General features: G+C 59.6%; 1 protein-coding gene across 1 annotated transcript; it reads right to left on the reverse strand.

Annotated features, from left to right (window-relative positions):
- Positions 1 to 3138: 3138 nt before the first annotated feature.
- Positions 3139 to 10489, reverse strand: LOC142074384 (trypsin-like). The gene is made up of 5 exons (XM_075134983.1): positions 10438 to 10489; positions 9701 to 9854; positions 7042 to 7295; positions 4882 to 5018; positions 3139 to 3291 (listed from the first exon to the last, which is right to left on the reverse strand). The coding sequence occupies exons 1-5, from the start codon at positions 10487 to 10489 to the stop codon at positions 3139 to 3141; spliced, it is 750 nt and encodes a 249-aa protein (XP_074991084.1).
- Between the last annotated feature and the right edge of the window lie 4493 nt (positions 10490 to 14982).

Genomic DNA, 14982 nt, shown 5'->3' on the forward strand with positions numbered 1-14982 from the left:
GGCCCACTTTGGATCACTTCTGCCCGTTTTGGGCTCACTTGTACTGGTTTTGCCCACTTTGGCCTGCTTTTGCCCAGTTTGGACCACTTTGGGCCACTTTGGACCACTTCTGCCGGTTTTGGGCTCACTTCTGCCTGATTTTGCCCACTTCTGCCTGAATTTGCCCACTTTTGCCTGATTTTGGCCACTTCTGCCTGAATTTGCCCACTTCTGCCCATTTTTGGCTCACTTCTCCCCGAATTTGCCCACTTCTGCCTGAATTTGCCCACTTCTGCCCGTTTTTGGCTCTCTTCTCCCTGAATTTGCCCACTTCTGCCTGAATTTGCCCACTTCTGCCTGAATTTGCCCACTTCTGCCTGATTTTGGCCACTTCTCCCTGAATTTACCCACTTCTGCCCATTTTTGGTTCACTTCTGCCTGAATTTGCCCACTTCTGCCTGATTTTGGCCACTTCTACCTCAATTTGCCCGCTTCTGCCCGAATTTGGCTCACTTCTGCCTGAATTTGCCCACTTCTGCCTGAATTTGCCTGCTTCTGCCCGTTTTTGGCTCACTTCTGCCTGAATTTGCCCACTTCTGCCTGATTTTGGCCACTTCTGCCTCAATTTGCCCGCTTCTGCCCGAATTTGGCTCACTTCTGCCTGAATTTGCCCACTTCTGCCTGAATTTGCCCACTTCTGCCCGTTTTTGGCTCGCTTCTCCCTGAATTTGCCCACTTCTGCCTGAATTTGCCCACTTCTGCCCATTTTTGGCTCTCTTCTCCCTGAATTTGCCCACTTCTGCCTGAATTTGCCCACTTCTGCCTGAATTTCCCCACTTCTGCCTGAATTTGCCTGCTTCTGCCTGAATCTGGCTCACTTCTGCCTGAATTTGCCCACTTCTGCTTGAATTTGCCCACTTCTGCCCATTTTTGGCCCACTTCTCCCTGATTTTTGGCCACTTCTGCCTGAATTTGCCTGCTTCTGCCCATTTTTGGCTCACTTCTGCCTGGATTTGCCCACTTCTGCCCGTTTTTGGCTCACTTCTGCCTGAATTCGGCCACTTCTGCTGATTTTGCCCACTTCTGCCTGAATTTGCCCACTTCTGCCCATTTTTGGCTCACTTCTGCCTGTTTTTGGCTCACTTCTGCCTGAATTTGCCCACTTCTGCCTGATTTTGGCCACTTCTGCCTGAATTTGCCTGCTCCTGCCTGTTTTTGGCTCACTTCTCCCCGACTTTGCCCACTTCTGCCTGAATTTGCCCATTTCTGCCTGATTTTGGCCACTTCTCCCTGATTTTGCCTGCTTCTACCCGAATTTGGCTCACTTCTGCCTGATTTTGCCCACTTCTGCCTGAATTTGCCCACTTCTTCTGCCTGATTTTGGCCACTTCTGCCTGATTTTGGCCACTTCTGCCTGAATTTGCCTGCTCCTGCCCGTTTTTGGCTCACTTCTACCTGAATTTGCCCACTTCTGCCTGAATTTGCCCGCTTCTGCCTGATTTTGCCCGCTTCTGCTGCGTTTGCCCCACGTTTGCCCCCCAGGTGCCCCCCAAGGGGTCAGGAGTTGCCATGGAGATGCGGGGGGGCGGGGTTTATTGGGGGTGGGTCTGGGGTGGGGTTGGAGGTCTAGGGTGGGGTCAGGCCATCCGTGGTGGGCGTGGTCCATCCGTGGTGGGATCTGTGGTGGGGTTGGTCCATCCGTGGTGGGTGTGGTCCATCCATGGTAGGGTCAGGCCATCCATGATGGGCGTGGTCCATCCGTGATGGGATCTGTGGTGGGCGTGGTCCATCCGTGGTGGGGTCAGTCCATCCATGGTGGGCATGGTCCATCCATGGTGGGATCTGTGGTGGGCTTGGTCCATCCATGGTGGGATCTGTGGTGGGCTTGGTCCATCCGTGGTGGGCGTGGTCCATCCATGGTGAGGTCAGTCCATCTGTGGTGGGATCTGTGGTGGGTTTGGTCCATCCGTGGTGGGCATGGTCCATCCATGATGGAGTCTGTGGTGGGAGCAGTCCTTCAGTGGTGGGATCTCTGGTGGGTTTGGTCCATCCGTGGTGGGGTCGGTTCATCCATGGTGGGCTTGGTCCATCCATGGTGGGGTCTGTGGTGGGTTTGGTCCATCCATGGTGGGGTCAGTCCATCCATGGCGGGATCTGTGGTTGGATCAGTCCATCCACGGTTGAGTCCATGGTAGAGCCAACCCATCCATGATGGTGTCAGCCCACCCATGGTGAGGTCCATGGTGGAGCAGGTCAGTCCATAATGGGGTTCTTTGGTCCTTGATGGGGTCAACCCAACCATGATGGGGTCCATTGTGGGGGTCAGCCCATCCGTGGTGGGACCATGGTGGGGTTGATCCTTTCTTGGTGGCTTCAGCCTGTCCATGGTGGGGTCAGATGGTCCCAGTTGGGTTCCATGGTGGGGTTGTTGGGACCGTGGTGGGGTTGATCCTTTCTTGGTGGCTTCAGGCTCTCCACAGTGGGGTCAGATGGTCCCAGTTGGGTTCCATGGTGGGGTTGTTGGGACTGTGGTGGGGTTGATCCTTTCTTGGTGGCTTCAGGCTCTCCATGGTGGGGCCAGATGGTGGCTATAGGGTTCCATGGTGGGGTTGGCGGGACCATGGTGGGGTTGATCCTTTCTTGGTGGCTTCAGCCTGTCCACGGTGGGGTGAGATGGTCCCAGCTGGGTTCCATGGTGGGGTTGGTGGGACTGTGGTGGGGTTGATCCTTTCTTGGTGGCTTCAGGCTCTCCACAGTGGGGTCAGATGGTCCCAGTTGGGTTCCATGGTGGAGTTGGTGGGACCATGGTGGGGTTGATCCTTTCTTGGTGGCTTCAGCCTGTCCACGGTGGGGTCAGATGGTCCCAGCTGGGTTCCATGGTGGGGTTGGTGGGACTGTGGTGGGGTTGATCCTTTCTTGGTGGCTTCAGGCTCTCCATGGTGGGGCCAGATGGTGGCTATAGGGTTCCATGGTGGGGTTGGTGGGACCATGGTGGGGTTGATCCTTTCTTGGTGGCTTCAGCCTGTCCACGGTGGGGTCAGATGGTCCCAGTTGGGTTCCATGGTGGGGTTGGTGGGACTGTAGTGGGGTTGGTGGAACTGTGGTGGGGTCAAAGGGTCTCTGGTGGGGTCAGCAGGTCCGTGGTGGGACGAGGAGGACTCAGACCTTCCCTATTGTCTCCTGGATCCACGGCAGGTAGTTGTAGACCTGGCTGTAGACCCCTGGCTTCCCCGCCTGCCCGCAGGGGTGGTCACCCCAGGAGACGATGCCTTGCAGGACCCCGTTGCAGATGAGGGGTCCCCCTGAGTCACCCTGGGAAAAAAAAAGGGACCGTGACAGGACCTCGGCCACAACACCAGGGTGGAGGTGGCCACGAGAGGACACACGTGACCACCGGTGGGGATGGCTGCTCTAGGGACCTGGAGGTGTGGGCCCAGGCAGAGCGAGGTGGCCAGGGAGCGGTGGGGTGGGCCAGGAGGACGTGGTCATGTCTGGAAGGCCAAGGGGACCAAAGGGACGTGGTTATGGGTGGTGGCAACGGGACGTGGGGACAGAGCCACATCTCCAAGGCGAGGGGACAGGGGGACGAAAGGGACATGGCCGTGGGAGATGGGTACGTAGGGATGGGACATGCGGAGGTGTCCACATTTCAAAGCCCAAGGGACAAGGGGGACCAGAGGGAGGTGGCTGTGGGATGTGGGGACATGGTGATGGGAGATGGGGACACCGTGATGGGACATGGGGACACGGTGATGGGAGATGGGGACACCGTGATGGGACATGGGGACACCATGATGGGACATGGGGACAAGATGATGGGACGTGGGGACACTGTGATGGGACATGGGAACATGGTGATGGGACATGGGGACACCGTGATGGGGCATGGGGACACGGCGATGGGACATGGGGACACGGTGATGGGACATGGGGACAAGATGATGGGACGTGGGGACACTGTGATGGGACATGGGGACACGGTGATGGGAGATGGGGACATGGTGATGGGAGATGGGGACATGGCGATGGGATATGGGGACATGGTGATGGGAGATGGGGGCACCGTGATGGGACATGGGGACACGGTGATGGGACATGGGGACAAGGTGATGGGATATGGGGACATGGTGATGGGAGATGGGGACACCGTGATGGGGCATGGGGACACTGTGATGGGACATGGGGACATGGTGATGGGACATGGGGACACCGTGATGGGACATGGGAACACGGTGATGGGACATGGGAACACCGTGATGGGACATGGGAGCAAGATGATGGGACATGAGGACACCATGATGGGACATGGGGACAAGGTGATGGGACATGGGGACATGGTGATGGGATGTGGGGACATGGTGATGGGATGTGGGGACACTGTGATAGGAGATGGGGACAAGATGATGGGACATGGGGACATGGTGATGGGACATGGGGACACCGTGACGGGACATGGGGGCAACGTGATGGGACATGGGGACAAGGTGATGGGACATGGGGACACAGCTACATCTCAAAGTCCAGGAGATGAGGGGGACCAGTGATGGTGGGACGTGGGAATGAGGCTGTAGGACATGGGGACGTGGTTGTGGGAGATGGGGACAAGATGATGGGAGATGGGGACAAGGTGATGGGCCAGGAGGACGTGGTGATGGGACATGGGGACAAGGTGATGGGACATGGGGACATGGTGATGGGAGATGGGGACAAGGTGATGGGACATGGGGACATGGTGATGGGACATGGGGACAAGGTGATGGGAGATGGGGACAAGGTGATGGGACATGGGGACATGGTGATGGGAGATGGGGACATGGTGATGGGAGATGGGGACAAGGTGATGGGCCAGGAGGACGTGGTGATGGGACACGGGGACATGGGGACACGAGGACCTGGAGGTACCTGGCAGGAGTCCTTGCCCCCCGCAGCCACGCCGGCGCACAACATGTCCTCGGTGACTTTGCTGCCGTAGACCCTCCGGCAGACGTTGTCACTCACCACGGTGACGTTCACGCACTGGGGGGTGTCGGGGAAGGTCTCTGGGTGGGGGGGGGACACGTGTCCAACCCGGGCCAGGGCTCTGAGCCGTGGACACCTGGGTCCCTTCTCTACAGAGGTGCCACCACCCAACCCAACGCCCATTGAGGTGTCCACCCCTTGGACACCTGGGTCCCTTCTCTACAGAGATGCCACCACCCAACCCAAGACAGGTTGAGGTGTCCATCCCTTGGACACCTGGGTCCCTTCTCTGCAGAGGTGCCACCACCCAACCCAACGCCCATTGAGGTGTCCATCACATGGACATCTGGGTCCCTTCTCTGCAGAGATGCCACCACCCAACCCAACGCCCATTGAGGTGTCCATCCCTTGGACACCTGGGTCCCTTCTCTGCAGAGATGCCACCACCCAACCCAAGACAGGTTGAGGTGTCCACCCCTTGGACACCTGGGTCCCTTCTCTGCAGAGATGCCACCACCCAACCCAACGCCCATTGAGGTGTCCATCCCTTGGACACCTGGGTCCCTTCTCTGCAGAGATGCCACCACCCAACCCAACGCCCATTGAGGTGTCCATCCTTTGGACACCTGGGTCCCTTCTCTGCAGAGGTGCCACCACCCAACCCAACGCCCATTGAGGTGTCCATCCTTTGGACACCTGGGTCCCTTCTCTGCAGAGATGCCACCACCCAACCCAACACTGGTTGAGGTGTCCATCCCTTGGACACCTGGGTCCCTTCTCTGCAGAGATGCCACCACCCAACCCAACGCCCATTGAGGTGTCCACCCCTTGGACATCTGGGTCTCTTCTCTGCAGAGGTGCCACCACCCAACCCAACGCCCATTGAGGTGTCCATCCTTTGGACACCTGGGTCCCTTCTCTGCAGAGGTGCCACCACCCAACCCAACACTGGTTGAGGTGTCCATCCCTTGGACATCTGGGTCTCTTCTCTGCAGAGGTGCCACCACCCAACCCAACGCCCATTGAGGTGTCCATCCCTTGGACACCTGGGTCCCTTCTCTGCAGAGGTGCCACCACCCAACCCAAGACAGGTTGAGGTGTCCATCCCTTGGACACCTGGGTCCCTTCTCTGCAGAGGTGCCACCACCCAACCCAACGCCCATTGAGGTGTCCATCACATGGACATCTGGGTCCCTTCTCTGCAGAGATGCCACCACCCAACCCAACGCCCATTGAGGTGTCCACCCCTTGGACACCTGGGTCCCTTCTCTGCAGAGATGCCACCACCCAACCCAACGCCCATTGAGGTGTCCACCCCTTGGACACCTGGGTCCCTTCTCTGCAGAGGTGCCACCACCCAACCCAACACTGGTTGAGGTGTCCATCCTTTGGACACCTGGGTCCCTTCTCTACAGAGGTGCCACCACCCAACTCAACGCCCATTGAGGTGTCCATCACATGGGCACCTGGGTCCCTTCTCTGCAGAGGTGCCACCACCCAACCCAACGCCCATTGAGGTGTCCATCCCTTGGACACCTGGGTCCCTTCTCTACAGAGGTGCCACCACCCAACCCAAGACAGGTTGAGGTGTCCATCCCTTGGACACCTGGGTCTCTTCTCTGCAGAGGTGCCACCACCCAACCCAACGCCCATTGAGGTGTCCATCCTTTGGACACCTGAGTCCCTTCTCTACAGAGATGCCACCACCCAACCTAACACTGGTTGAGGTGCACCTGGGTCCCTTCTCTGCTGAGGTGCCACCACCCAACCTAACACTGGTTGAGGTGCACTTGGGTCCCTTCTCTGCTGAGGTGCCACCACCCAACCCAACGCCCATTGAGGTGTCCATCACATGGGCACCTGGGTCCCTTCTCTGCAGAGATGCCACCACCCAACCTAACACTGGTTGAGGTGCACCTGGGTCCCTTCTCTGCTGAGGTGCCACCACCCAACCTAACACTGGTTGAGGTGCACTTGGGTCCCTTCTCTGCTGAGGTGCCACCACCCAACCCAACGCCCATTGAGGTGTCCATCACATGGGCACCTGGGTCCCTTCTCTGCAGAGATGCCACCACCCAACCCAACACCTGGTTCCCTCCATACCCTGGGGACTGGTGGTGGTCCCCCATCCCATGACGGTGCAGTTGGTGCCGGTGGCCGGGGGACTTCTGGGCAGGGCCAAGGGCTGGACGTAGGGGGTGAAGGTGAAGGGTGGTTCCACACGCAGCAGCATGAGGTCATGGGCCCCCTCGGTGGAGTCAAAGCCGGGGTGGACCACGATGTCCACGGCCGTGGCGTACTGCTCCTGCCCCGTCACCGCTGCCAGGCTGTGCTCCCCTGCCCTCACCTGGATGTGTCTGGGGGACAGGGGACACGTCAGGGAGGTGGCATCACGGTGGGGATATGAGGGATACGGTCATGGTGGGACATGGTCATGGTGGGACATGGTCATGGTGGGACATGGAGGGACATGGTCATGGTGGGACATGGTCATGGTGGAACATGGCCACGGTGGGACATGGAGGGACATGGTCATGGTGGGACATGGTCATGGTGGGACATGGTGGGACATGGTCATGGTGGGACATGGTCATGGTGGAACATGGAGGGACATGGTCATGGTGGAACATGGTCATGGTGGAACATGGCCATGGTGGGACATGGAGGGACATGGTCATGGTGGGACATGGTCACGGTGGGACATGACCATGGTGGGACATGGCCATGGTGGGACATGGTGGGACATGGTCATGGTGGGACATGGCCATGGTGGGACATGGTCATGGTGGAACATGGTCATGGTGGAACATGGCCATGGTGGGACATGGAGGGACATGGCCATGGTGGGACATGGTCATGGTGGGACATGGTGGGACATGGTCATGGTGGGACATGGCCATGGTGGGACATGGAGGGACATGGTCATGGTGGGACATGGCCATGGTGGGACATGGCCATGGTGGGACATGGAGGGACATGGTCATGGTGGGACATGGTCATGGTGGGACATGGCCATGGTGGGACATGGTGGGACATGGTCATGGTGGGACATGGCCATGGTGGGACATGGTCATGGTGGAACATGGTCATGGTGGAACATGGCCATGGTGGGACATGGAGGGACATGGCCATGGTGGGACATGGTCATGGTGGGACATGGTGGGACATGGTCATGGTGGAACATGGCCATGGTGGGACATGGTGGGACATGGCCATGGTGGGACATGGAGGGACATGGTCATGGTGGGACATGGCCATGGTGGGACATGGTGGGACATGGTCATGGTGGGACATGGTCATGGTGGGACATGGCCATGGTGGGACATGGTGGGACATGGTCATGGTGGAACATGGTGGGACATGGTCATGGTGGGACATGGCCATGGTGGGACATGGTGGGACATGGTCATGGTGGGACATGGTCATGGTGGGACATGGTGGGACATGGTCATGGTGGAACATGGTGGGACATGGTCATGGTGGAACATGGCCATGGTGGGACATGGAGGGACATGGCCATGGTGGGACATGGTCATGGTGGGACATGGTGGGACATGGTCATGGTGGAACATGGCCATGGTGGGACATGGTGGGACATGGCCATGGTGGGACATGGTGGGACATGGTCATGGTGGGACATGGCCATGGTGGGACATGGTGGGACATGGTCATGGTGGGACATGGTCATGGTGGGACATGGCCATGGTGGGACATGGTGGGACATGGTCATGGTGGAACATGGTCATGGTGGGACATAGAGGGACATGGTCATGGTGGGACATGGTCATGGAGTCACATTCCCAGTGCCTCCCAGTGTTACCAGTTCACCACCCAGTGCTCCCAGTTTGCCTCCCAAGTGCCCCCAGTTCCCCTCCCAAGAGTCCCAGTCCCATTCCCAGTGCCTTCCAGTGCCCTTCCCAGTGCCTCCACATCCTCCCAGTCCCATTCCCAGTCCCATTCCCAGTGCTCCCAGTTCCCCTCTAAGGGTCCCCAGTGCCCCTCCCAATGCCTCCATTGCCCCTCCCAGTGCCCCCAGTGCCCCTCCCAGTGCCTCCATTGCCCCTCCCAGTGCCCTCTGTTTCCCTCCCATAAGCCCCAGTCCCATTCCCAGTGCCTCCCCCTGCTCCCAGTGCCCCTCCCAGTGCCTCCCAGTGCTCCCAGTCCCATTCACAGTCCCATTTCCAGTGCCCCCAATTCCCCTCCCATGGCCCCAGTCGCATTCCCAGTGCCCCCAGTGTCCCTCCCAGTGCCGCCAATTCCCTTCCCAGTGCCCCTTGTTGCCCTCCCAAGAGCCCCAGTCCCATTCCCAGTGCCTCCTACTACTCCCAGTGGCCCTCCCAGTGCCTCCCAGTGCTCCCAGTTCCCCTCCCAAGAGCCCCAGTCTCATTCCCAGTGCCTCCCAGTGCTCCTAGTTCCCCACCCAGTGCCCCTGGTTCCCCACCCAGTGCCCCTGGTTCCCCTCCCAGTGCCCCCCCCCCCAACCTGGTCTGGCAGTGGGTGGCCGTGAGCACATACTGGGTGCTGAACAGGGCTCCCAGTGCTTTCCAGTCCCACTCCCAGTGCTCCCAGTCCCATTCTCAGTGTATCCCAGTGCCCCCAGTTCCCCTCCCAGTGCCTCCCAGTGCCCCCAGTGCCCCTCCCCGTGCCGTCCAGTGCCCCCAGGTCCCCTCCCAGTGCCTCCCAGTGCCCCCAGTGCCCCTGCTAGTGCCCGCAGTGCCCCTCCCCGTGCCTTCCAGTGCCCCCAGTTCCCCTCCCAGTGCACCTGGTCTGGCAGTGGGCGGCCGTGAGCACCCACTGGGTGCTGAGCAGGGCCCCCCCACACTGGTGCTGGTCGAAGTAGAAGAGGAGGACGAGGCCGGGGTGGGCCCACGTGGGGCACTCGCTGCCCCCCAGGATCCGCTCGCCCCACGGCTGGGCTGGAGGGGGGGGGGGGGAGGGGAGGGAGGGATGTTGAGGGACCCCGCCCCCCTTAGAGCTCCCCACCTTGGGGGGCCCCCATAGGCCCCCCCCCCATCCCCCCCCTTGACACCCCATACACTTATGTAGATCCTGGGGACCCCCCCCCCCCACCCAGCACCCCCTTGGCACCCCCCCCGCACCCCCACCCCCACCTCAGGGACCTCCCACCCCCACCCTGGGCACCCCCTTGTCCCCATCCCTGCCCCACCCCCCTAGGGACCCCCCCCCATCCCCAGCTTCGGGGCCCCCCCCCTGCACCCTCACCCCCACCCTTGGCCCCCCCAGGGCCCCCCCCCACCCTGAGCCCCCCTCCCGCACCCCCAACCCCACCCTTCGCCCCCCAGGGCCCCCTACCCCCCACCCTGCCCCCCCCTCCCCAGGGACCCTCCTGTACCCCACCCCCACCCTGGGGACTCCCCCCCGCACCCCCAACCCCACCCTTGGGCCCCCTCCCCCTGCACCCTCCCCCCCACCCTAGCGACCCCTCCCCCCCTGCACCCCCCACCCCCACCCAGTGCCTCCCCCCCCCCACCCTCTCACCGGGGGTCACCAGCGCCAGGAGGAGGAAGAGGAGGAGGCGAGGGGCCGCCATGGTGGGGGGTTGGGTGCTGGGTGGGGGTGGGGGGTGGGGGTGGGTGGGGGGGTGGGGGCTGGGTGCCCCCGGTTATCAAGGTCCCGCGTTAATTATTAACGGGGGCTCGTTAGCCGCCCCCCGCCACGTTTGCTTGGTGACGTTCCCCGGGCAGGTGCCACGTTCACACCCCACCCCCACCCCCACCCCCCCACGGCGTGGGGGGGGGGCCGTGGGGTGGCTGTGGGGGGGCCGTGGGGGGGGCCGTGGGGTGGCCGTGGGGGGGCTGGGGGGGGCCGTGGGGGGGTGGGGGGGGGCTGTGGGGGGACCGTGGGGGGGGGCGTGGGGGGGGGCGTGGGGGGGCTGTGGGGTGGCCGTGGGGGGACCTGGGGTGGCCGTGGGGCTGAGTAAGGGGGTCCCAGTGGGGTGGTTATGGGGTGAAGTGGGTCCCCTATGGTATCTATAGGGTGACATTGGTCCCCTATGGTATATCCATGGGTGAAGTGGGTCCCCTATGGTATCTATAGGGCAAAGTGGGTCCCCTACGGTACCTATAGTGTGACGTGGGTCCCCTATGGTATATCTATGGGGTGAAGTGTGTCCCCTACGGTACCTATGATGTGATGTGGGTCCCCTACGGTATATCTATAGGATGAAGTGGTTCCCTTATGGTATCTATGGGGTGAAGTGGGTCCCTTACAGTATCTATGGGGTGAAGCGTGTCCCCTACGGTACCTATAGTGTGACGTGGGTCCCATATGGGATATCTATGGGTGAAGTGGTTCCCCTACGGTATCTATAGGGTGAAGTGGGTCCCCTGTGGTATCTATGGGGTGAAGTGGGTCCCCTATGGTATCTATGGGTGTAGTGGGTCCCTTATGGTATCTATGGGGTGAAGTGGGTCCCCTATGGTATCTATGGGGTGAAGTGGCTCCCCTATGGTATCTATGGGTGAAGTGGCTCCCCTATGGTATCTATGGGTGCAGTGGCTCCCCTATGGTATCTATGGGTGAAGTGGGTCCCCTATGGTATCTATGGGTGCAGTGGCTCCCCTATGGTATCTATGGGTGAAGTGGGTCCCTTATGGTATCTATGGGTGAAGTGGGTCCTCTATGGTATCTATGGGGTGAAGTGGGTCCCCTACGGTATCTATGGGGTGAAGTGGCTCCCCTATGGTATCTATGGGTGAAGTGGGTCCCCTACAGTATCTATGGGGTGAAGTGGCTCCCCTATGGTATCTATGGGTGCAGTGGGTCCCTTATGGTATCTATGGGTGTAGTGGGTCCCTTATGGTATCTATGGGTGAAGTGGCTCCCCTATGGTATCTATGGGTGCAGTGGCTCCCCTATGGTATCTATGGGTGAAGTGGGTCCCCTATGGTATCTATGGGGCGAAGTGGGTCCCCTATGGTATCTATGGGTGCAGTGGCTCCCCTATGGTATCTATGGGTGAAGTGGGTCCCCTATGGTATCTATGGGGTGAAGTGGCTCCCCTATGGTATCTATGGGTGCAGTGGGTCCCTTATGGTATCTATGGGTGAAGTGGGTCCCCTATGGTATCTATGGGGTGCAGTGGCTCCCCTATGGTATCTATGGGTGAAGTGGGTCCCCTATGGTATCTATGGGTGCAGTGGCTCCCCTATGGTATCTATGGGTGAAGTGGCTCCCCTATGGTATCTATGGGTGCAGTGGCTCCCCTATGGTATCTATGGGTGAAGTGGGTCCCCTATGGTATCTATGGGTGCAGTGGCTCCCCTATGGTATCTATGGGTGCAGTGGGTCCCTTATGGTATCTATGGGTGAAGTGGCTCCCCTATGGTATCTATGGGGTGAAGTGGCTCCCCTATGGTATCTATGGGTGCAGTGGCTCCCCTATGGTATCTATGGGTGAAGTGGGTCCCCTATGGTATCTATGGGTGCAGTGGCTCCCCTATGGTATCTATGGGTGCAGTGGGTCCCTTATGGTATCTATGGGGTGAAGTGGCTCCCCTATGGTATCTACGGGTGCAGTGGCTCCCCTATGGTATCTATGGGTGAAGTGGCTCCCCTATGGTATCTATGGGGCAAAGTGGGTCCCCTACGGTATCTATGGGGCGATGTGGGGCGGGGTGCCCCTATGCCCCCCCTTCCCCCGCCTGCTCCCTGCCTGCTCCCTGCCTGCTCCCTGCCCCCCCCCGCCTGCTCCCTGCCTGCTCCCTGCCTGCTCCCTGCCCGCTCCCTGCCCGATTAACGTCGGATTAAGCAAATCCCCCCCCGACGCGGTGGGACAAGAACCGCGCCTTGGGCGGGGCGCGGGCGCTGAGGTCATATTATGGGATGGTGGTCATTAATGCTAATTACAGTCGTAACGATTTTAGGGCCATAATCAAGGGAACAAAACAGCTTGGTTGCCCGGATCGGGCCCGCCGCGGGTGATTGGCCGGCGGTGGTGGCAGCCACGCCCCACAGGGGGTGGTGACACCTTCTCGCGCAGGACGCCCAACCAATGGTGCGGTCCCAGTTTGGGGGTGGGTCGGGGGAAGAGGTCAACCAATGGTGTGGCGCCACTTTGGGGTGGGTGGGTCTTGAGAAGAGCTCAGCCAATGGTGTGGCCCCAGTTTGTGGGTGGGTCTTGGGAAGAGCTCAACCAATGGTGTGGCCCCAGTTTGGGGTGGGTGGGTCTTGAGAAGAGCTCAACCAATGGTGTGGCCCCAGTTTGGGGTGGGTGGGTCTTGAGAAGAGCTCAGCCAATGGTGTGGCCCCAGTTTGGGGTGGGTGGGTCTTGAGAAGAGCTCAGCCAATGGTGTGGCCCCAGTTTGGGGTGGGTGGGTCTTGAGAAGAGCTCAGCCAATGGTGTGGCCCCAGTTTGGGGTGGGTGGGTCTTGAGAAGAGCTCAACTAATGGTGTGTCCCCAGTTTGGGGATGGGTCTTGGGAAGAGCTCAACCAATGGTGTGTCCCCAGTTTGGGGTGGGTGGGTCTTGGGAAGAGCTCAACCAATGGTGTGTCCCCAGTTTGGGGTGGGTCTTGGGAAGAGCCCAACCAATGGCATTGCCCTGATTTGGGGTGGGTGGGTCTTGGCTTGAGCCCAGCTGGTGACATTTCCCCAATTTGAGGTAGGTGGGTCTTGGGGAGCACCCAACCAATGACGTTTCCCTGATTGGAGGTAGGCGGGTCTTGGCAAGAGCCCAGCCAATGGCGTTGCCCCGATTCGGGGTGGGCAAGCTGGACGACCTGGCTGCCGTGGCCCCAGCTTCTCTTTGAAGCTCAAGGCTTGACGGCCACAACCCAAGGGTGTTGGACCAATGACGGTTGGCCAACCCAAGAAGGGTCAGCCAAGATGGCACCTTCCAGCTGGGCAACCTCCAACCTCTGAAGGGAAGTCCCCGTTGTGGCCAAGCCACCGACGCCAGTGCCACCAGGAGTCCTGAGTCCTCCTCAGAGGAGGAGGTGGCATCTTGGTTGACCCTTGTTGGGTTGGCCAACCATGATTGGTTGGGTGATCCTCATTGGCTTGACCAACCCCCTTGGGTTAGCCAACCATGACCAGCTTGGCTAACCCTCATTCGTTGACCAACTCCCTTGGGTTAGCCAACCATCACCAGCTTGGCTGACCCTTGTTGGGTTGGCCAACCATGATTGGTTGGGTGACCCTCACTGGCTTGACCAACCCCCTTGGGCTAGTCAACCATGCCCAGCTTGGCTGACCCTTGTTGGGTTGGCCAACCATCATTGGTTGACCAACTCCCTTGGGCTAGCCAACCATCACCAGCTTGGCTGACCCTTGTTGGGTTGGCCAACCATCATTGGTTGACCAACTCCCTTGGGTTAGCCAACCATCACCAGCTTGGCTGACCCTTGTTGGGTTGGCCAACCATGATTGGTTGGGTGACCCTCACTGGCTTGACCAACCCCCTTGGGCTAGTCAACCATGCCCAGCTTGGCTGACCCTTGTTGGATTGGCCAACCATCATTGGTTGACCAACCCCCTTGGGTTAGCCAACCATGACCAGCTTGGCCGACCCTTGTTGGCTTGGCCAACCATCATTGGTTGACCAACTCCCTTGGGTTAGCCAACCATGACCAGCTTGGCTGACCCTTGTTGGCTTGGCCAACCATCATTGGGTGGGTGATCCTCATCGGTTGGGTGACCCTTGTTACCTTGGCTGATACTCATTGGGTTCTTCATTCCCATTGGACATCTCCTATTGGATAGACCAGTGCTGGATGACCAGCAGTGATTGAATTGGGCAACCACCTTTGGTTGGTTACCCTTCTTGAGTTGACCAACTCCATTTTGGGTTGGAGGACTTGTCCACCAGCTTTCTAAGTCCTCAGCGCCATCGAAAAACGACCGCGGTCCCAGGTTCTTGGTCCTCAGGAGATGACAGGCGAGGGCGAGTGAAGGAACCGAGGTTTATCTTCAAAGAAAATCCACTTCTTCTCCCGGAAAGTCACATATTTTTGAGGAGGGGGGGATGATGGGAAAGATCTGACCTCAAAACGAAGCCCGTGGCCGTGATTGGACAACTGGGTCT

The sequence above is a fragment of the Calonectris borealis genome, chromosome 35 (assembly GCF_964195595.1).
Source record: "Calonectris borealis chromosome 35, bCalBor7.hap1.2, whole genome shotgun sequence".
NCBI lineage: Eukaryota > Metazoa > Chordata > Aves > Procellariiformes > Procellariidae > Calonectris > Calonectris borealis.

What these genes read in the sequence shown, in the direction of transcription:
- LOC142074384 (XM_075134983.1), bottom strand. Translation starts at nt 10,489, where the DNA reads ATGGCGGCCCCTCGCCTCCTCCTCTTCCTCCTCCTGGCGCTGGTGACC. An exon ending in CCTGGCGCTGGTGACCCCCG is followed by an intron (nt 9,855 to 10,437) that starts GTGAGAGGGTGG and finishes CCCCCCCTCCAG; the next exon opens with CCCAGCCGTGGGGCGAGCGG. An exon ending in GACCACCACCAGTCCCCAGG is followed by an intron (nt 5,019 to 7,041) that starts GTATGGAGGGAA and finishes CCCCCCACCCAG; the next exon opens with AGACCTTCCCCGACACCCCC.